General features: G+C 35.8%; 1 protein-coding gene across 5 annotated transcripts in view; it reads right to left on the reverse strand.

The window, feature by feature from the left end:
• Positions 1-24127, reverse strand: part of FOXJ3 (forkhead box J3) — a 129084-nt gene that overhangs the window by 44133 nt on the left and 60824 nt on the right. For all 5 annotated transcript variants that reach the window (XM_079901506.1, XM_079901505.1, XM_079901502.1 and 2 more), the window contains one exon: positions 9922-10005. In XM_079901506.1, the coding sequence (XP_079757632.1) occupies positions 9922-10005 (84 nt within the window). The remainder of the gene's footprint in view (positions 1-9921; positions 10006-24127) is intronic.

Here is a 24127-nt window from a genome sequence, read left to right on the forward strand (position 1 = left end):
CACTGGTGATTGGAGCACACCCAGAGTCCTCCCTCTGTGGTCAAGGACCACCACTAGGTTTCCAGCCATATCAGGACCAAGCAAGATGAAACCACCAGCACAGGTTGGCGCAGGCACACCAAGACCTAAAAGGTGACTCAAGGTAACATAGGGTTCATTATGCTTTATAGGTAATAAATTAGCATTACAGTTTTTGCATCCCCGCCCCCCTACCGTGGGTTTCACTTGGGTGCTTATGAGTAAGCACCTGCGCACTAAGAGAAAAGTGATATAACCTAAAGCTGTCAGTCAAATGATGCAAGACACGGAGGAAACACCACTCTAAAAAACCCAACCCTACCCCATCATGAGGCTGCTTCTCATTTCCAGACAGCCCGCTTTCATCCTTTCTCAGGAGTGTACTTTCGCTCTACTTAACAACACTCTTGCTACTTAAAACTGTTCTATGCCTTCTCGACTAAATTCTTTCCCTCAAGAAGGGCAAGAACTGAGGAAATCACCCATTTTGCCGGTGACAACTGCATTAATGTTGATGGTCTAAACACTCCAATAAAAAGGCAGAGATTGTCAAAAAGATGTTAAAAAAGCAAGACTAAGCTAAATGCAGCCTACGAGAGTCACAACTTCAAATGAGACTAATAACAGAGCTTCAAGATATATGAAGCAAAAACTAACAATTAAAAATCAGTAAAGAAAAAGAACACGAATAAATTAGTAAATGCCTTGATCTAATTGATATTAGAGAACACTATATTGAACAACTGTAGAACACATACTCTTTTCAAGTGCACACAGACATTCACCAAGATACAGCACATGCTGAGTCCCAGCACAAGTCCCAATAAATATGTACAGACTGAAATGAAAAAAAAATTATATTATAAAACAGTAAGATACCTAGGAAAACCCAATATTTGGAATATTTGGAAAAAGTAATTCATGGGTCAGAGAAGACTCAAAAGAGAATTTTTTTAATATTTTGAATTAAATGATAATGAAAATGCAACATACCAAAATTTGTGAGATGCAGTTAAAGCAGTGCTTAGAGGTAAACCTACAGCTTTGAATTCTTATATTACAAAGGGGAAAGGTCTCAAATCAATTATTTAAGCTGGAAACTGAAGAAGCTAGAAATATTAATAAGAAAAACTGGTAACTAGAAAGAAGTAAATGATAAAGATAAAAGTAGAAATAAAACAGAAAACCAACAACAGAAAAAAATTTTTAAAGACAAAACCTAGTTCTTTGAAAAGACAAACAAAATCAACAAACCTTTAGCTATACCAAATGAAGAAAAAAAGAGAAAACAAATCATCAATATCAAAAAATGAAAGAGGATTTATTACTACAGATTCTATAAATATTAGAAGAGAATATTATGATCCACTTTACACCAATAAATTCAACAACTTAGATGAAAGGGACAAATTTCTTAAGCATACAATTTACCAAAACTGGAATAAAAAGAGAAAATTTGAACAGTCCCATAACAAATAAATATCAAAAACCTTCCCACATAAAAACAACTTCAGGTCCAGATGGTTTCACTGATGAATTTTCTCAAACATTCAAGGACGATATACCAAACTACAGAAACTTTTTCAGAAAAGAGAAGGAAAATGGCCCAACCAGTATTATGAGACCAGTACAACCCTAACATCAAAACCTGACAGATACTACTGCAGATGAAAAATATCACCAGCCATATCAGTAAACAAAGGATGTTGAGGCCATCAAGCCATCAGCCACCCTCAAATGTGCACCTTGAGGTGAATCTGGAGAAAAACAGGACACTAGCCCGAGATAGTTAAGGTGCACAACAAAGGAATGATTTCAATGAGCCCAGACTCAAAGGAATGATTTCAATGAGCCCAGACTCTTGCATCTTCCCATATACAGAAAAGCACTAAATTCATTAACTTGAGATGTCAAGTTTTCTTTAATTAACAGTAATCTTTTGATGTCCCAACTACCTGGTTTTTGTTGCAAAAACTATATATCCTGGCTCCTCCCTTACCTCCTCAGAGCAGTCCCTCTAAGCTATCTGAGAAGCTGCCTCCAGGGCTTAAGCCCTTATCAAGTCCACCAAATAAAATATAATTCTCAACTTTAACGTTGTGCATTTTTTTTCAGCTGACATTACAAAGAAAGAAAATTATAAATCCATGTCCTTCATGAACACAGATGCAAAAACACTTAAGATATTAAGAAAATGAATCCAGCAATACATTAAAGGGATAATATAGCATGACTCAGTAAGGGTTTATCCAAGGAATACAAGGTTTAACATTCCAAATGCAATCAATGTTATTCAACATGCAAACAGAATAAAGAAAAGCCATATAACCACTTCGATGTTACAGAAACAGCAGTTAACGAATTCTACACCCATTCATGATAAAAACTCTCACCAAACTGGGCTTACTAGAGAACTTCCTCAACGTGATAAATGGCATCTACAAAAGCCCTACAGCTTATGTCACACTTAGTGGTGAAAGACTGAACAGTTTCTTCCTAAGAATGGAAATAAGGCTGGAGGCCCACTTTCACCACTTCTAGTCAACACTGTACTAGATTTTGGTCACTGCAATAAGGTTCTAGGAAGGGACAGGGGAGGAGAAAGGAAAGGCACAGGAAAAGTGTCTATTTGCAGATGACATAATTGTTTATACAGAAAATCCCAAGGCAACTTTAAAAAATACTAAAACTAACAAGATTGTAGTATACAAGGTTAATATACAAAAATTAAATACATTTTTATTACTAGTAGCAAGCAACTGGATTTTAAAATATATAGCATCCAAATCCAAAATATTCAGGATTAAATCTAACTGGAAACATCCAAGTCCTCTACACTGAAAACTAAAAAACATTCCTGAGAGAAATTAAAGACATAATTAATAGAAAGATACAACACTTCCATGGCTTGAAATAATATTGTTAAGATGTCAATTCTCCCCAGATCAGGTTGCCTGGGGATAAGAATGGAGGGAGGCACATGTTACAAAGGGGCATGAGGAAACTTTTGGGTATGACAGAAATGTTCAGTGTCAACTACTAATAACTTCACATGTCAAAAATCCTCAAACTGTAAACTTTAAACATTCAATTAATTGTACATAAACTATCTCTCAATGGTACTGTAAAAAACAGAGAACTAAATCTCTGATCAAAATAACCCCTTATGAAACACTTTCTGGTCTACAACTCTAACTGTGTAGCATTTCTCCTGCTTTAAAAAGAAATTCTATTTCTACATATCTCCTGGAGGCAACATGTAGTGCCTCCCACCTAATGTACACTCAGTATGCTTGCCCAATTGAAATAAATGTTTTTTTTCATCCTAAGAATAAGTATGTAGACTGCATTCCTTCCTCTGCTCACTTATACCTTTAACTGAACCCTCCCTCATTCAGACTCAGCCTCAGAGAAGGAAGGCACACAGTGGGGGATCACTTAAACAACAAAACCATTCTATGTAACAGTGTGGGATCTTAGTTCCCTGACCAGCAATGAACTGTGCCCCGCTGCAGTGGAAGCGCTGAGTCTTAACCACTGGACCCAGGGAAGTCCCCCATCATTTGCTATTTCCCATGCCAAAAACTTACACTTCTGTATCAAATTCTAAGTCTCACTCCTCTTCCTATAGGCCTTTCCAGGGCAGCATTATCTATTGATATTTTGAGTCACTTTAGTTACCACTGTTTGATCTAACATGTTGATTAATTACTTAGTAATGTGCTCTGTCATTTTTATGACACTTAATTATATATATATGAAGATTAAATGTGGGGGAGTCTCTTAAAATCAAGGACCATTAACCAAAACCAGACAAAGACACTACAAAAAGAGAAAATTACAGGCCAATATCTCTGATGAATATAGATGCAAAAATACTCAACAAAATATTAGCAAACCGAATTCAACAACATATAAAAACACACACATAAAAGCATTTGACAAAATTCAAATCCACTCATGATAAAATCTCTCTTCAAAGATGGTATAGAGGGAAAATATCTCAGCATAAAAAGGTCATGCATGACAAACTCAAAGCCAACGTCGTACTCAATAGTGAAAAGCTGAAAGCCTTTCCTCTAAAATCAGGAACAAGAAAAGAATGCCTACTCTTGCCACTTCTATTACACACAGTACTGAAGTCCTAGCCACAGCAAGCAGACAAGAAAAAGCAAACAAAAAAACCAAGGCACCCAAACTGGAAGGGAATAAGTAGAACTGTCACTACTTGCAGATAACATCATACGATACATAGAAAATCCTAAAGTCTCCAGCAAAAAAACTATTAGAATAAATGAATTCAGTTGTAAGATACAAGATTAATATACAGAAATCTATTGCTCTTCTATATACTAACAATGAACTCTCAGAAAGAGAATGCAAGAAAACAACCCCATTTAAAATTGCATCAAAAAGAATAAAACACCTAGGAATACACTTAACCAAGGAAGTGAAATACCTATACTCTGAAAACTGTAAAACATTGATGAAGGTTTGAAGATGATACAAAGAAATGGAAAGATATGCTGTGTTCCTGGATTGGAAGAACTAATATTGGTAAAATGGTCACACTACAAAGCAACCTACAGACTTAATGCAATTCTTATCAAATACCCATGACATTTTTCTTAGAAGTAGAACAACTAATCCTAAAATTTATATGGAACCACAAAAGATCTTGAATTGCCAAAGCAATCTTGAGAAAAAAGAACAAAGCTCAAGAATTACACTCTCTGGCTTCAAACTATACTACAAAGCTAGAGTAATCAGAACAGCATGGTACTGAGACAAAAACAGACACATAGATCAATGGAGCAGAACAGAGAGCCCAGAAATAAATCCATACACTTATGGTCAATTAATCTATAACAAAGGAGACAAGAATATACAATAAAGAAAAGAGTCTCTTCAATAAATGATGCTGGGAAAATGGACAGCTACATGTAAAAAGTATGAAATTAGAACATTTCCTCACATCATATGCAAAAATAAACTCAAAATGGATTAAAGACCTAAATATAAAATCAAAAACCATAAAACTCCTAGAAAAGACCACAGGCAAAACATTCTTTGAGATAAATCATAGCAATATTATTTTGGATCTGTCTCCTAAGGCCAAAAATTAAAAAAATAAACAGGATCCATCAACAAAACGAAAAGACCACCTACTATATGGGAGAAAAAAGTTGTAAATGATATGACCAATAAGGGGTTAATACCCAAAATATATAAACAAGCTCATACAACTCAACATCAAAAAAACAAACAACCCAATTAAAAAATGGGCAGAAGACCTGAATAGACACTTTTCCAAAGATGTACAGATGGCCAACAAGCACATGAAAAAATGCTCAACATCACTAATCAGAGAAATACAAATCAAAACCACAATGAGATATCACTGCACACCTGTCAAAATAACTATCATCAGAAAGTCTACAAATAAATGTTGGCAAGGATGTGGGAAAAAAAGGAACCCTAGAATGCTGCTGGTGAGATTGTAAATTGGTGCAGTCACTACAGAAAACAGTACGGAGTTCCTCAGAAAACTAAAACAGAGAACTACCATATGATCCAGCGATTCCACTCCTGGGTATATATCTGAAGAAAACAAAAACACTAATTTGAAAAGATATACACACCCCAATGTTCATAGCAGCATTATTTACAATAGTCAAGATATGGAAGCAAACTAACTGTCCCTCAATAGATGAATGGATAAAGAAGTGGGAGATATATATATAAAATACTCCATTTTACATATATACATATATATATGCATACAGGTATTATGTATAATGGAATATTACTCAGCCATAAAAAAGAATGAGGGGGCTTCCCTGGTGGCGCAGTGGTTGAGAGTCCGCCTGCCGATGCAAGGGACACGGGTTTGTGCCCCGGTCAGGGAAGATCCCACATGCCACAGAGTGGCTGGGCCCGTGAACCATGGCCGCTGAGCCTGCGCATCCGGAGCCTGTGCTCCGCAACGGGAGAGGCCACAACAGTGAGAGGCCTGCGTACCGCAAAAAAAAAAAAAAAAAAAAAAAAAGAATGAGGGACTTCTGTGGTGGTGCAGCGGTTAAGAATCCGCCTGCCAATGCAGGGGACACGGGTTCGAGCCCTGGTCCGGGAAGATCGCACATGCTGTGGAGCAACTAAGCCCATGCGCCACAACTACTGAGCCTGTGCTCTAGAGCCCGCAAGCCACAACTACTGAGCCCGCATGCCAAACTACTGAAGCCCGTGTGCCTAGAGCCAGTGCTCCACAACAAAGAGAAGCCACTGCAATGAGAAGCCTGCGCACTGCAACTAAGAGTAGCCCCCGCTCGCTGCAACTAGACAAAGCCCGCGCACAGCAACGAAGACACAACGCAGCCAAAATAAATAAATTTTAAAAATAAATAAATTTATAAAAAATAATAATAATGATGAAATTCTGCCATTTGCAACAATGTGAATGAACCCATAGGGTATTATGCTTAGTGAAAAAGGTCAAATATTCTATGTCATCACTTACATGTTGAATCTAAAGAATAAAATGAATGTATACAACAAAACAGAAATAGACTCACAGATACAGAGAAAAAGCTAGTGGTTACCAGTGAGGGGAGGGAAGTGGGGAGGGGCAAGATAGGGGTATGGGATTAAGAGATAGAAACTACTATGTATAAAGTAAATAAGCAACGAGGATATATTGTACAGCACAGGGGAATATAGCCATTACTTTGTAATAACTTTAAATGGAGTATAATCTATGAAAATACTAAATCATTATCTCATACACCTGAAACTAATATAATAGTGCATATCAAGAAACTAATATAATAGTACATATCAACTATACTTCAATTTTAAAAAAATTTAAATAACATTGAAGAAAAAAATTAGTATTCAAATCCAAAAATAAATAAAGGCCCATTATCTCACAATAAGATATGCATATATAAAAAGAAATCTAATTCAGTCTTGTGATCTTCAGCATAGCAAATACTAGTGGCAGTATAACGCAGTTGTAAACAGCATAGACTCTGAAGGCAGACTACCTGAGTTCATAATCCTGGCCTTGGTACTTACTGTCCTTTGTACCCTTGGATAACAACATCCGTGCCTATCGGTTTCATCATTTGAAGTTACTATAAAAATTACATGAGTTAATATACATAAAATTCTTTAAGAAAAAATCTAGCACATAAACTCAATTATCATTATTATTATTATGCTGTTATCTTAGTTCAGGTTGCTGTAACAGAATACCATAAACTGGGTGGCTTATTAACAACAGAAATTTGTTTTTCACAGTTCTGGAGGCTGGAAGTCCAAGATCATGGTGCCAGCACGGTCAGGTTCTGGTAAGAGCCTTCTTGCAGGTATCTTCATTGCTATTCTCACATGCTAGAAAACAGCTAGCCAGCTCTCTGGCTATTCTTATAAGGGCACTGATCCCATTTATGAGAGCTTCATATTCCTGATCCAATTACCTACCAAAGGCCTCACCTCCAAATACCATCACACTGGGATGAGGGTTTCAACATAAGAATTTGGGGGAAACACAAACATTCAGTCCACAGCAGCTCTTAAGATTTTTATCTTTTCCTTTAAAATAGCTGAGAATACTGAAGCTCAAAAAATCTAACAACGTGCCAGAAGTCACAGAAGAAGTAAATTGTAAAGCCAGAAGAAAAACACAGGACTCCTAGTCAAGGAGCCCACTCATCTTCACCATGCTAAACTTTATCAATAATTCTTTTTAGGTCTTCAGGTCTACTTTATGATAAATAAAGAAAACATGGTAACAGGATGAAAGAAATTAGAAAAAGGAAAATGAAAGGCACTTACATTATTCAAGGATTAAGAAAAAGAAAGGATTACCACAAGGCCAAGAGAGAACAAGGGTTTGTGTTCATGTAAATGGAGGGAACAGGAAGGCAGTCCAGACAACTGCATTAAGAATACTAGACTGGAGATAACAATCAGGCTTTAATTTTCATTTAAGACATAAAGATACTGTTACTTGCATTTTTAAAAATTGCTTCTCTTTACATGAAAAGCTCTTCTCTCTTCAAAAATGTGTGAAATACTTTGATGTTTCACATATAACTCTGATATTTACACATGGACAAAGAAGTAACATTTCAAAAATTTAATAAGGAAATTTTAGGGACGTCAACATATTTACCATCTGCATTTTAAAATCCTTTGAAGTTTCAAGTTATGGGTCATGTTTCGTTTTTGACAAAACTTTAAATGTTTAAAAATCGTACTCACTATTTGACCATCTTAGGCATTTCCTTAGATAACCCAATGGTTACTTAAATACAAACTCTGTCCTAATAAAAATACTACCCCCCCCAAAGCCTCTAAAAAAAATAGACATATCAGTTTATCAGGACACAAAATTATGTTTTTTAAGAAGAGTATCTTTCAGAGTGTTTGTTAAACAATATCTGTCTCCCTGTTTAGACATACTCTGATTACAGCTGTTCTCTTTCTATAGGTTTCTCTCCTACAGTAGCAACCAACACATAGCTCAGGCCAAAATAAATATCAATATACTAACTGAAAGGCTCTGGTACTGGATATATTATGGAACTACACTACAAAGGCAAATTGTTGAAGATTTTACATGCTTTAAACTTAAAAGATAAAAAGATAAACAGCAGGAAATAAATACAGAAAATATATGTCCAAAATGTACATTCAAGAACATACATAAAACATAATTCTGTAATCAGAATTCTATATTTCTCTATAGACTTCCATTATAAAACTGACAATATGGTCTTCAGGAAAAAAAGGGGGCTCTCAGAAATAAAGAAGTATTGCTCTAAGAACTATGAAACAAAGCAACAGAAAAAAAGTCAGGCTTAATATCCAAAAGGAATGCCCAGTTGTCAACCCAACTAAGAATTCAATTTTCCAAAAATAATTCAAGTTCTAGGAACTTCAGAAGAAGAGAGCAAATGGTAGAGAAGACCACAATTCCTCAGCCCTTCAACATATACATCCTTGCTAATGCTCTGAGTTAAACAATGTGGATTCTCCTCTTCCTTTTAAAATCTGGCAATAGATGCTAAACATTTTATACTCCACTTTCTCACACAATTAAAGTCCATGTGCTCAATATGTTTTAAAAAGCAAAAGATGGAAGGCAATAAGTGAGATTCATTCCCTCTCAAATTTTTACATACGTATCTCAGCCTTAAAACTCTATTACCAGAAGACTATGCCACCAATACTAAACTTTATCTTTTTAAATTTTGGTTTGTATAAAACCAAAAAGTGTTCTGACCTAAGAGTTCACTTCTAATTCTGCAGAGCTTAGTAACTGGAGTACTGAATTCCCTCTGCTGGCACCATAAATCTGCCTGACTAAATCCCGTTGCTGCTATACCTCATGGCTCACCCAATCCCAACTTAAACTCAGCTTGAGGTCCTTAGAGACTCTGTGTACAAAATAATTATTACATGGTTGGAAGCAGGAAAAAACATTTTGAGGATAATCAGGAAAATTCAATATAATCAGAACGATTATCTTCAGTGAAAGGGAACGGTTTTGTTATATAAAACCAGTCCTCAGTGGTGTAGACACAGAGTAAAGAGTACCAATTAAAACTCAAGAGACCTGGATTCTCCCTCAGTTAAACAACAGCTGTGCCCTAATTACAAAACAAACAAACAAACAAAACCCCTTTTACTTAATTCCTAAACTGCCCACCTCATTCAAGAGTTGTTGAGATCAAATAATAAGTCTGAAAGTGCTTTGAAAAAATAGAAAATGCTATCCAAATAAAATATTACCTTCATTACAGTTATACTTACTGTATTACTGGAAATGAACTTTTAAGATCTATATTTCTGACATAATAACCCCATCAAACTAAATATGTGATAAAGAGCTTTTACCCGTTCTACAGATCGTGCTCTCTTCTTTGGCCGAGTAGGCAGCGCATCTTCCTTCGGATTGGTGTCTATTGCCCAATAGGACCCCTAAAGGTAAAGAAATAAATTATATTAACAGTATTTTACAGGAACTCTGTAACATTAAAATGGACTTTCACAATCCTCTGCTTCAAAAGCAAACATTCTGCAGTTACAACAATGGAAAAGTAGCATGAGAAGAAATACTAGTTTTGAATGGAGAAAAGTAAAGTTTATACAAGAAAAAAAAGTCCATTTATAACTATGTTATTAAAGAGAGGAAAAAATCACAATCTGAAGAAGCCAAGTCCAAGAAATCTGCCACAGCCAAATTAAAAACGGAAATGATCAACCGAACACATTTAAAACATATATATATTAATTCTTAATTGAACATATAAGATAATTACAACAGCATATGACATTCAAGTCTAACAGAATTTTGTATTATATGTAGTTTCTGCACCCGGGGACCTCACAAAACTAAACAGGTAAGTGAAACAATTTATAAAAACAACTTTCTTGACCACGTTTTAAAACAATAAGTGCAATGGTCTGCACATAAATCTTTTATTGCTTATTCTATCACAGTTAATTTTAACTATCTTCTCTTACGTTTTGATACAAATTCTCAGACCACTCTTTCAAAAACACATACTGAGGACCTACTGTGTTCCAGGCACTCAGAAATTGTGACTCCCTTGAAAAATAACTTGAAAAGCATAGATCATACAGTTTGCACATATACAAATGAGACCAAAGCTCAGAAAAATAAAAGTGGTCTGTTCAACCAAGGATTTGAGAGTCAGGACCAGAATCATGTTCTTTGCCTCTATCATTTCATTAATCTTCCTAAGCTGCTTTTTCAGGCAATATTTGACAACAAGGGGAAATACAGCTTTCATCTATCAATTTTCACACTTTGTGCCCAACATGAATTATCTCCTTATATCTCCTTAAATATATCATGTTCTTTCATGCATCTGTGCCTGTCCTACATACTTATCTCCTTGCCTATAATATCCATCTTACCACTGACAAACTCATATTCTACCTCCAAAACTTAGCTCAGATGTTATCTAAAGGAATCCTTCTCTGATCCTCCTACAATACTCAAGAATTCATCTCTCTCTCCCTCTGCAAGATCTCTATACCATTTATACATTTAGATGATTGTCTGCACTTAACATTACAATTTTATTTACAGGTCTGTATCCCTTCTAGGCTACAAGTTCCTTAAGTGTAGAAACTCATTCCTATATCCACAGTGCACGACAGAATCAGACACAGAGCAAGTACTCAATAAACATGTGTTAAAATGGCGGGGGTGGGGTGGGCGTGGGGGAAGATGTTGAACAAATTGTGCCAAAAATGTCAGAGTACAGGGTATAATGCCAGGCCTCCCCAGGTCCTAATCTAGGCAGTATATGAACTCAGCACTCACTTCACACACAGCCATACTGGGGCATTCTTCCATGTTATCTTTTCTGCATTTCAGCTAATGAGCCTACCGGACCTGATGTAAACTTGCCAAGAACCACGTAAAATGTTAAGCACTAATTATGAGTATGAGTATGGTTATGAGTATGGTTCAGGCTAGCAAGTTGCAAAATAAACAAAGCAGGAAAATGTGCTACACTCAGTTGTTGCTGAAGTTGAAACTGAAGCAGGAAGAAAAATACCCAAACTCACTGGACAACAGTTTAAAAACCACTGTTTATGGAAATGATAAATTTCAGTGTTTAGTTTGCTTTGCATGGTTGTGTATATTTGTATTAATCTGGGAAACCACTCACTGTCCAAACATTTCACTGATTTATTAAACATTTTAATAAAACTACAAAAACAAATATGTATCTGTCCTTCCACACAAAATATAATTGGCTGTAGCTTATCACAAATCAACAAAAGAGAAAAAAATCGTTCATAAGCCTAACCCATCCATTATGTACTTACAAAACCCTGAATGCCCATATATCTGAACAAAACTGTATTTCGAAAAGATACATGCACCCCTATATTAACAGCAGCACTATTCACAATAGCCAAGACAGAGAAACAACCTAAATGTCCACTGACAGATGAATGGATAAAGAAGATGTGTTATATATATACAATGGAATATTACTCAGCCATAAAAAAGAATGAAATAATGCCATTTGCAGCTACATGGATAGACCTAGAGATTATCAGACTAAGTTAAGTCAGAAAGACAAATACCATATGATATCACTGTTACGTGGAATCTAAAATGTGACACAAATGAACTTAACTACAAAACAGAAACAGACTCATATAGAGAACAGATTTGTGGTTGCCAAGGGGGAAGTAGGGCAGGGGAGGATTGGACTAGGAGTCTGGGACTAGCAGATGCAAACTATTATATATAAAATAGATAAACAACAAGGTCCTATCATATAACACTAGGGAACTATATTCAATATCCTGTAATAAACCATAATGGAAAAGAACACATATGTATAACTGAATCACTCTGTTGTACACCAGAAACTAACATAACACTGTAAATCAACTATACTTAAAAAAAAAAACAAAAAAACCCCTGAAAGCTCAAATGCAAAAGCAATTGAAATGATTCACAAAAGAAATTGTAAAATCTTCCACCTAGTGGCTCTTGCTAACCTATTATCTGAGTTTCACCTGTGAACTCACCCGTTTGGATTAAATGACTTAAAACTTCCCTTCACAAATCAAAACTGCAAGGTAACATTTGATACCCATTAGGATATCTATCATCAATAAAACAGAAAATAACAAGTGCTGGCAGGGATGTGGAGAAACTGGAACCTTTGTGCATAGCTAGTGGGAATATAAAGTGGTACAGCTACTGTGGAAAATGGTATGGCAGTTGCTCAAAAACTTAAACATAAAATTACCGTATGATCTATCAATTTCACTTTAAGGTATATACCCAAGAATCAAAAGCAGGGACTTGAATAGATATTTGTACTCTCATGTTCATAGCAAGTTATTCACAATAGCTGAAACGTGAAAGCAACCCAAGTGTCAATCGATGGATGAACATATAAATAAAATATGGTACACACATACAATGGAATATTATTCACTCTATAAAAGGAAGGAAATTCTGACACATGTATGCTATAACATGAGTAAACCCTGAAGACATGCTGAGTTAAACAAGTCAGTCACAAAAAGGAAAATACTTTGTAATTCTACTTACATGAGGTACCTTAGACAGTCAAAATTATAAAGACAGAAAGTAGAATGGTGGTTGCCAGGAGCTGGGGGGAGGGAGGATGGGGAACTATTGTTTAATGGGTACAGAGTTTCAGTTTGGGAAGATGAACAACTTCTGGAGATGGATGGTGGTGATGGTTGCACAACAGTATTAATGGACTTAATGCCACTGAACTATACACTTAACAACAATGACTACAACAGGGAGATGAACTCAATGCTTTGTGATGACCTAGAGGATGGGATAGGGAGGGTGGGAGGGAGGCTCAAGAGGGAGGGGATATGGGGATATATGTATACATACAGCTGATTCACTTTGTTGTACAGCAGAAACTGACACAACATTATAAATAAAGCAATTATACTCCAATAAAGATGTGGGAAAAAAAAAGTTAATCAGAAAAAAAAATGATTACAATGGTTAATTTTATGTTATATATATTTTACCACACACACAAAAAATCCCTTTCAGCTACCTTTAAAAAGCAGCTACCTTTTCTCTTCCATATTAAACAATATTTCTCGCAGAAACTGAACTGCTTAAATACAGCCAATCAACAAACACACATTCCTTCCCAGAGTAGGGCCTACTCCTCTAGGCTTATGTGGAGCAAGTAAGAAACAAGAGTTTTCTGTTTTCTGGTTTTATTTTTTCAAGTCAACTTTACTTAAGTATATTTTTTAAAAAAATAACGTGCACCCATTTTAAGCATACAGTTAAAGGCGTTTTGACAAATGTATACATGCACGCAACTAACACCAAAATCAAGATAAAGAACATTTCCATCACCCTAAAAAGCTCCTTTGTGTGACTCAACAAGCAACCCCTCTTCCTTTGCCCCCACATGTCCATCCCATACAACTACTCATCTGCTTCCTATTATTATAGTTTTGCATTTTATAAAATTTCATATAAATAAACTCAAACCGTCACACTATTTTCTACTACTATTAGCAATGTAAGAATCGAGTTGCTCCATGTCTTTGCCAATACTTGGTATTTTAAGCCTTTTCAATTACAGCCATCCTAGTGGATGTATAGTTGTACCTCAGTGATTTTTGTGTGCATTTCCATAATAATGTTGATACGCATCTTTGCAAGTGCTTACTGGCATCCATGTATTATCCTTTGTGAAGCAGTTATTCATAAATTTTGCTGCATGTTTTATTTGGTTTATAAGATTTTTTGTTTTTTGTGTTACAAGGATTTTTTTTATACTTTTTAAATAGCAAGTCCTTTGTCAGAGATAGATACATAGTTAAGTTTCTGTGTAAGTGTGAGGTAAGGATCAATACAAATTTTTCTTTCACCAAGGTATACACTATTTCTTGAAAAGACTATGTCCTTTCCCCATTGAATTCACTGGCATCTCTATCAAAAATCAGATGAATATATATGTGAGTCTACTTCTGAACTCTAGTCTGTTCCATTGATCTACATGTCTACCCTTGTGCTAATACCATTTTGTCTTGATTATTGTAGCTATATAGAAAGTCTTGAAATCAAGCACTGTAAGTCCTACAACCTTGGTTTTTTTCAAAATTGTTTTGCCTGGTCTAGGTCCTTCGCATTTCCACATGACTATGAGAAACAGCTTGTCAATTTCTAAAAAAAAAAAAAAAAAAGAAAGAAAATGAAAGAAAGAAAAAGAAGTCTGCTAGGACTTTTAAACTCTATAAATCAATTTGAGGAAGACTGACATCTAACAATATGTCCTCTTTTCCACATGCTATATCTCTCCATTTACTTAGGTCTTGTTTTATTTCTCTCGGTAATGTTTTACAGTTTTCAGTAAACATGTCTGCATATATTTTGTTAAAACATATCACTAAAGTATTTCATTATTTTGGATGCTATTGTAAATGAAATTGCTTTATTTTCCAACCATTAGTTGGTAGCATAAAAAAATTATACTGACCTTGTATCTTGCGACTTTGCTAAACTCATTTATTACTTCTAGTGGCTATTCCATAGACTCCTTAGGATTTTCGACATATGCAATAAAGTTGTTTGCAAACAAAGAAAATTTTACTTATTCTTTTTCAAACTGGATGTCTTCTATTTTTTTCTTGCCTTATTCCATTGGCTTGGACCTCTAACAGAAGGTTGAATAACAGTGAATGCAAGCATTCTTGTTTGTTCTCAACCTCAGAGGAAAAGCTTTCAGTGTCTCACCATTAAATATGATATAAACTTGGTTTTTTATAGATGCCTTTAATCAAATAAAGGAAATTCCTTTTTATTCCTAGTGTGCTGAATGAGTGTCAAATTTTGTCAAACTTTTCTACACTTGAGATAACATGATTTTTCAGTTTTCTTCTACTCACATGGTGAGTTAAATCAATAGGTTTTTAAATTTTAACCTGCACTGCACTGCTGGGACAAATCCCTCCTGGTCATGATGTATTCTCCTTTTCATATATCAATAAATTTAATTTGCTAATATTGTGTTAAAGATTACTGGGTCTATGTTCAAAGATTATTGGGTCTATGTTCACAAAGATATTGTTCTGTACTTTTCTTATTATTTCTTTGCCATCATAGTGATGGTGACCTCATGAAATAAACTGAAAACTGTTCCTTCATCCACTTTTTTGTGGGGGACGGGGGGTGGTGGTAAGAGTTTCTGTAAGACTGGCATTGCTTTTTCCTTAAATATTTTAGCTTCTTGTTTCATTGCTTTTTTGTTCATTTTCTGTTTTATTGATTTCCCTTTATTATTTCCTTTTTTCTACTTACTTTGGACTCACCTGGCTCTTATTTTTCTAACTTCTTAAGATACATGCTTAAGTAATTGATTTTGGACCCTTCTTATTTTTCAACTAAAAGCATTTAAATTTTGATATTTTCTGCTCTCATCACTCAGCTCAAAATATTTTCTAATAACCCTTATGATTTCTTCTTTGACCCAGAGGTACTTTAAAACTATATAAATTTCTAAACTTTTGAGATTTTCTAAGCATCTTTTTGTTTTTTATTCCTAATTTAATTCTGCTAGTCAGAAAACATGCGTCTGTAAAATTTCATCATTTAGAAGGGATTAATATCAACTTAACAGCTCATACAACTCAACATCAAAAAAAAAAAAACCCTGATAAAAAAATGGGCAGAAGACCTGAATATTTTTCCAAAGACATACAGATGTCCAATAGGCACATGAAAGGATGCTCAACTTCACTAATCATCAGGGAAATGCAAATCAAAACCACAAGATATCACTTCACACCTGTCAGAATGGCTATCATCAGAAAGACCACAAATAACAAATGCTGGAGAGAGTGTGGAAAAAAGGAAACTCCTGTACACTGTTGGTGGGATTGTAAATTGGTGCAGCCACTGTGGAAAACAGTATGGAGGTTCCCCAAAAAACCTAAAAGTAGAACTACCATGTGATCCAGCAATTCCACTCCTGGGTATATATGTATTAAAAAAAATGAAAACATAGGGCTTCCCTGGTGGCACAGTGGTTGAGGGTCCGCCTGCCGATACAGGGGACACGGGTTCGTACCCTGGTCCAGGAAGATCCAACATGCCGTGGAGCGGCTGGGCCCGTGAGCCATGGCCACTAAGCCTGTGCATCCGGAGCCTGTGCTCCGCAACAGGAGAGGCCACAGCAGTGAGAGGCCTGCGTACCACCAAAAAAAAAAAAAAAAAGGAAACATTAATTCAAAAGATACATGCACCCCAATGATCATAGCAGCATTATTTACAATGGTCAAGATATGGAAGTAACCTAAGTGCCCATCAACATAGAAATGGATAAAGAAGAGGTGGCATACATACACAATGGAATACTACTCTGCCATAAAAAAGAATGAAAGTTTGCCATTTGCAACAACATGGATAGACTTGGAGGGTTATTATGCTTAGTGAAATAAAACAGAGAAAGACATATACTGTATTTTATCACTTATATGTGGAATCTAAAAAAATAAAACAAACTAGTAGATATTAAAAAAAGAAATAAACTCACAGATATAGAAAACAAACTAATGGTTACCAGTGGGGAGAGGGAAGTGGGGACGAGCAAGACAGGGGTAGGGGTTTAAGAGGTTGGAACTACTATGTATAAAATAAATAAGCTACAAGGATATATTATACAGCACAGGGAACATAGCCAATATTTTATAACAACTATAAATGGAGTACCTGAAACTTATATAATATACCACATCAACTACACAATTAAAAGTCTGTGGATTTGTTGATTTCTCTTTTTAGTTCTGTAGTTTTTGTCTGGTGTTTTTGAAGCTCTACTTTTGGGCACATACATTTATAATTCTTAGATGTTCCTGATCAATTGATCTTTTCTTCTGCTGTATGCAATATTCTGTTAAGGCCATTCAGTGAACTATTCATTTAGTTATTGCATTTTTCAGCTCTACAATTCATTCATTCATTACGAGAATATGTTTTATTTTAATTCTTTCAACATATTTATAATGGCTGTTTTGAAATTTGTGTCTGCTAAATCCACTATCTGGGCCACCTGTTCCACCTGATTCAGGAGCTAACTCCAACTCTTATCTAAGCCATACTGATATCAATCTCTTTCACTTCCTTCACTTCAAGGCAAGCTCCCCATAAAGGTTTCTTTAAGTAATATACAATGCTGAATTCCAACAAAAGTACTACAGGCATACCTCAGAGATACCACAGGTTCGGCTGCAGACCACTGCAATAAAATGAATATCACAATAAAGCAAGTCATGAATTTTTTAGTTTCCCAGTTCATATAAAAGTTATGTTTACACTATAGTCTATTAAGTGTGCAATATCATTATGCCTAAAAAAAACAATGTATGTACCTTAATTTAAAAATACTTCATTGCTAAAAAATACTAACCATCATCTGAGCCATCAACTAGTCATAATCTTTTTGCTGGTGGAGGGTCCTGCCCCAATGTTGATGGCTGCTGACTAATCAGGGTAGTAGTTGCTGGTAGCTGTGGCAATTTAATAAAATAAGACAATAATGAAGTTTGCCCCATCAATTGATTCTTCCTTTCATGAACAATTTCTCTGTAGCATGCAATGCTGTTTGATAGGATTTTACCCACAGAATTTCTTTCAATAGTGGAATCAATCCTCTCAAACCCTGCTGCTGTTTTCTCAACTAAGTTTATGTAATATTCTAAATCCTTTGCTGTTGTTTCAACAATCTTCACCTTCACCAGGAGTAGATTCCATCTCAAGAAACCATTTTCTTTGCTCATCCCTAAGAAGCTACTCCTCAACCATTAAAGTTTTGTCAAGAGTTTGCAGCAGTTCAGTCCCATCTTCAGGCTCCACTTTTAATTCTAGTTCTCTTGATGTTCCCACTCCACATCTGCAGTTACCTCCTCCACTGAAGTCTAGAACCCCTCAAAGCCATCCATGAGGGTTGGAATCAACTTCTTCCAAACTCCTGTTAATGTTGATGTTTGACCTCTTCCAGTGAATTCGTGAGTGTTCCTAAAAGCATATGGAATGCTGAATCCTTTCCAGAACACTTTTAATTTCCTTTGCCCAGATCCATCAGAGGAATCACTATGGCAGCTATAGCTTTATGAAATATATTTCTTAAATAGTAAGGTTTAAAAGTCAAAATTGTTTGTTGATCCATGGGCTGCACAATGATGTTGTGTTATTAGCAGGCATGAAAACAACATTAATCTCATTGTACATCTCCACCAGAGCTCTTGGGTGACCAGGTACAATTTCAATGAGCAGTAATAGTTTGAAAGGAATCTTTTTTTCTGAGCAGTAAGTCTCAACAGTAGGCTTAACATATTCAGTAAACCATGTTGTTAGCAGATGTACCTTGGTGGTCAGAATGGTAAATGAGCACTGCCTTCAACTTAAATCCACCAGTTACATTAGCTCCTAACAAGAGAGTCAGCCTGTCCTTTGAAGCTTTGCAGCCAGGCAGTACTTCTCTTTAGCTATGGCAGTCCTAGACGGCACCTTCTTCCAATAGAAGGCTGTTTTGTCTACACTGAAAATCTATTGTTTACTGTCACCATCATAATGAATTATCTTAGCCAGAACTTCTACATAACTTGCTGCAGCTTCTGCATCAGCACTTGCTGCTTCACCTTGCACTTTGATGTTATAGAGACAGCTTTGTTCCTTAAACCTCACGAACCAATCTCTGCTAGCTTCAAACTTTTCTTCTGCAGCTTCCTCACCACATTCAGCCTTCATATAACTGTAGAGAGTTAGGGCCTTGCTCTGGATTATGCTTTGGCTTAGGGGAATGTTGAAGCTGGTTTGATCTTCTATCCATACCACTACAACTTTCTCCATATCAGTAATTTCACTTTCTTATCATTTGTATGTTCAGTGGAGTAGGACTTTTAACTTCCTTCAAGAACTTTTCCTTTGCATTCACAACTTGGCTAAATGTTCAGCACAAGAGGCCTAGCTTTTGGTCTATCTCAGCTTTCGACATGCCTTCTTCACTAAGCTTAATCATTTTCAGCTTCTGATGTAAAGTGAGAGATGTGCAACTCTTCCTTTCACTTGAATACTTGGGGGCCACTGTAGGGTTATCAGCTGGCCTAACTTCAATATTGGTGTGTCTCAGGGAATAGGGAGGCCCAAGGAGAGGGAGAGAGAAATGCAGGAAAGTCCAGTAAGTGTAACAGTCAGGATACAAACAACATTTATCAATTAAATTTGCAGTCTTATGTGGGCATGGTTCATGGTACCCCAAACAAGAGTAACATCAAAGACCGCTGATCACAAATCACCATCACAATTATAACAATAATGAAAAAGCTTAAAATATTGCAAGAATTATCGAAATGTGACACAGAGACGTGAAGTGAGCAAATGCTGTTGGAAAAATGGTGCCCAACAGACTTGCTTAACACAGGGTTGCCACAAACCTTCAATTTATTAAAAATGCAGTATCTGCAAAGCACAATAAAATGATGTATGCCTATACAATACTTAAAAGGTCATGTGATATCCTGAAGAGATCATCTATTAACCCACAGACCTGGATTCAAATCCCAGATCTGGTTCGATAACCTCGGACAAGTTACAAAACCTTTGATCCACTTTCCTCATATCTCTTTCATAGAGTAATCATGACAATCAGCCCTAAGTGTACATCAGGAAAACTAGTCATCAGCATTTATTTACCACCTGTGTCCAATAGACACTTCTTGTTTATAGTTAAGTCACTTTGCAAATAATTTACAGAATAAATAACAAAAGGATTGTGGAAAAAAACCTTGTATGAGATATTTTAGTAGGAATTTAAACATATCAAACCCCCCCAAAAAAATAAACATAGCAAACCCAAACTTTCTATATTTTATATATATAATACATATTTAAAACAGTCAATTTTTCTGGTTTTGAAGGTATGTATATCAAATGGTCAGTATCTTTTGAATGTAAGTGCTTAAACTGTCGTGTATGAAACTAAAACATCTATCTTGTAAATACTGATTCCAGATTTCCAATCTCTAAAATGTTCTACTTTATTACTTGTGGGGTTTTTTTCCTTATATTTTGCTATCAAAAGGCAATGCTGATTCCAGATTAGAAATATATATTTAATAGATTCTAGCATATTATTACTTCTTGTTCTTCATCTACTTTTCAAAATGCAATACATTTGTAATTTCTGATGGCTCAGAATTTTGTTGAAGGATGGCCATCTCTGCTCCATAACTGCAAAAAACATTTTCATATTTGGTTTATAAATCCCAAATAGAATGATGAATCCAATTAATGTTTTCATTTCTATATCAGTTATTTCCTTGTAAGCACTTCTGTTTACACATCAGACTTCAGGATCTGTCCACTTATGAACCATATCAAGTGAATTTTGGTGCACAAACATCATAAAAGGTGAAAAATACTGTAACATGACTTCCTAGGGAAAAATGGGATGATTCAGATTCTAGTCACAAAGTACTGCATGATGAACACCTTCTTGTTGAATGACTAAATGGATGAGAATAGCAGGTATCTTTTTGTTCTTAGAAATATATCACTAACCCAGTATTTCTTGGGTTTGGGAAAACTAATCTATAATATCATCCACTCAATTTCACCATCATAATTAGAGTGTTGCTCTCTGTATTTATCTTCTGATTCTACTGATAACAGTAAACAATTTTCCTCTGTCAATTTTCATCTCTTTGCCATTTTGAGCAGGAAAAAAATACCTAAACTCTCAACTATGTTCAATGAAAACTAAAGGGGAAAAAAACAAAAAAAGACTAGACTTAAATGGCATCTACAGACTTTTATTACACCTTCTTGAAGGATGCTATACTTTGGGCAACACAATAAGAAAACTGAAGGATAATAGTGATAATTTCGTTACTTCATTGTCCTTCTAGGTCATTCAATCATTCTGCTATATTCTTGTTATTTTAGTGGTTGGGCATGATGGAGAAAAACTGATGGGTAATGATGAAATAATTCTTAAGATGATGATAAATTTTCTAATTGTGCTTTGGAAGACTTCTTATAAAGAATAAAAGTCATAAAGTAAAAATCTTAACAAATTAGAACCACTCAAAATACATACTCAAAAACGAAATTGGGTCCAACAGACCCTGATGATATACTATGGGTTAAATAAAATATATATGAAATATTCCCTCCTCCATTATTTGATCACATATTATTTTGTATTAATCTTCTAGTATTCTTTCTCATCTCCTACAATTTCTATCAAAGAGCACGCTAACATGCACATAAAAAGATGATCATCATCATCTGCCGTCAGGGCAATGCAAATCAAGCCCATTATACAATGAGATACCACTTCACATCCTAGGATGGCTATAATAGAAAAGGCACACAATAAAAGGTGTTGGCAAGGATATGAAAAACTGGAAGCCTCGTAATTGTTAGAGTAAACTGGTGCAGCCTCTTTAGAAAACAGTCGAGGCAGTACAAAAGATTAAACATATGACCCAACAATTCCACTCCTAGAGAAATGAAAACATGTCCAAGAGAAATGAAAACATTACGGCCCTACAAAACCTTATACACAAATAATCATAGCATTTTTCATAACAGCCCAAAGTGAAAACCACCCAAATGTCCATCAACTGATGAACAGATAAACAACTGTGATATACCCATACAATGAAATATCATTCAGTCATAAAAAAGGAATAAAATGCCGCTATATGCTACAACATAGATGACCCTGAAAGCCTTACATTAAATGAAAGAAGCCAGACACAGTAGGTCACATATTGTATGATTCCATTTATATAAAATGTCCAAAATAAGCAAATCTATAGAGATGGAAAGTAAATTACTGGTTGCCAGAAGTTTGGAGGATGAGGGAGGGTACCTGGTAATGAGAAGTGGGTTTCTTTTTGGACTGATAAAATGAAAATGTCGGACTTCCCTGGTGGTGCAGTGGTTAAGAATCTGCCTGCCAATGCAGGGGACACGGGTTCGAGCCCTGGTCTGGGAAGATCCCACATGCCGCAGAGCAACTAAGTCCATGCACCACAACTATTGAGCATTCACTCTAGAGCCCACGAGCCACAACTACTGAGCCCACGCGTCACAACTACTGAAGCCCGCGCGCTCTAAGGGCCCACATGCCGCAACTACTGAGCCCGTGTGCCACAACTTCTGAGTCCGTGTGCTGCAACTACTGAAGCCCGCACACCTAGAGCCCGTGCTCCACAGCAAGAGAAGCCACTGCAATGAGAAGCCTGCACGACACAACGAAGAGCAGCCCCCCTCACCTCAACTAGGGAAAGCCCGTGCGCAGCAACGAAGACCCAACGCAGCCAATAAAGAAATTAACTAATTAATTAAAAATGAAATGTCCTGGAATTAGATAGTGGTGGTTGCACAACTTTGCAAATATACTGAAAACCACTGAATCACACACTTTTAAAGGGTAAATTTTAAGGTATGTGAATTATATCTCAATAAAAAATATTTTTTAATTAAGAAAAAAACTGGAATCAAGGAGCTCTAATCTAATATAGTGGTATGCCCAACAGAGTCAAAAGTCACTTGTCACAAAGCAAAGTAGGTGGTAATGTCCATAAAGAATTCAAGTTTCTTGATTTCAAGCTGTTTCCTGGCTTTCCTTTGGACCACATTAGTCTTGATAAAAGTTCTAAATAGTCATTAATGTCAGAGTAAGTCAAGCAGTTCACCCACCCAAAGAATAGGAACTCCAAAGTCTCTCAAATTCAAAGTATATGTGAGTTAATATTAAGAAGTGAAATAAATTATCTTGACCCCTGGCTTGCTGATCAAAAGAAAAGGTCTGAGTGAAAAGAAGCAAAGTGACAATTTCTAGAACATCTAAAGACCAGCCTTTAATTTAAAACAGCAAGAGAATTAATATACAATTAGAAAAGTTTCCTTAAGAAGAACAGAACAGCTACTTCTTAGTTAATTAGGAAAAGACATGTTTATTCTTGTGATAAACATGTATTAAACATCTGCTATGTATCAAATATTATGCTAGGTGCTACGGGCCTATGAAAATGAAAAAGACCCAATCCTTGTCAACGAAAAACTCACAACTGGGTGGAATAGATCAAAATACAGATAGCTACACCATTTAGGAGCTGTAACAGTGGTATATTCAAAGAACTATGGTAATAAAAGGAAGAAAGAGGTGAAAATAGGGAAGGAGGGAGGAAGGAAAGCAGGAATGGAGGGAGGGAAGGAGGAAGGAAAAAGGTGAAACAAAGAGAAAAAGGAAGGTTACCTCCTTTCAGAGTAATGCTGACACTTGAGCTGGGCATTAAACAATGAGTAAAATAGAAAGGAAGACTACCTAGATACAATGAAGAGTATGGGCAACAACATGAAGATATTTAACTGCATCATAAATCCAAAAACAATGGTGCAGTATAGCATCAATATAAAGTTCAGGGAGATGAAGCTGAGGGCTAGGGTTGAAAATGTGGCATTAGAGGTAGGTCTGTGTGTTTATTAGTGTACCACAGCTTAAGGCAGCAATGTTAT

The sequence above is a fragment of the Stenella coeruleoalba genome (assembly GCF_951394435.1).
Source record: "Stenella coeruleoalba genome assembly, chromosome: 1".
NCBI classification, from domain to species: Eukaryota; Metazoa; Chordata; class Mammalia; order Artiodactyla; family Delphinidae; genus Stenella; species Stenella coeruleoalba.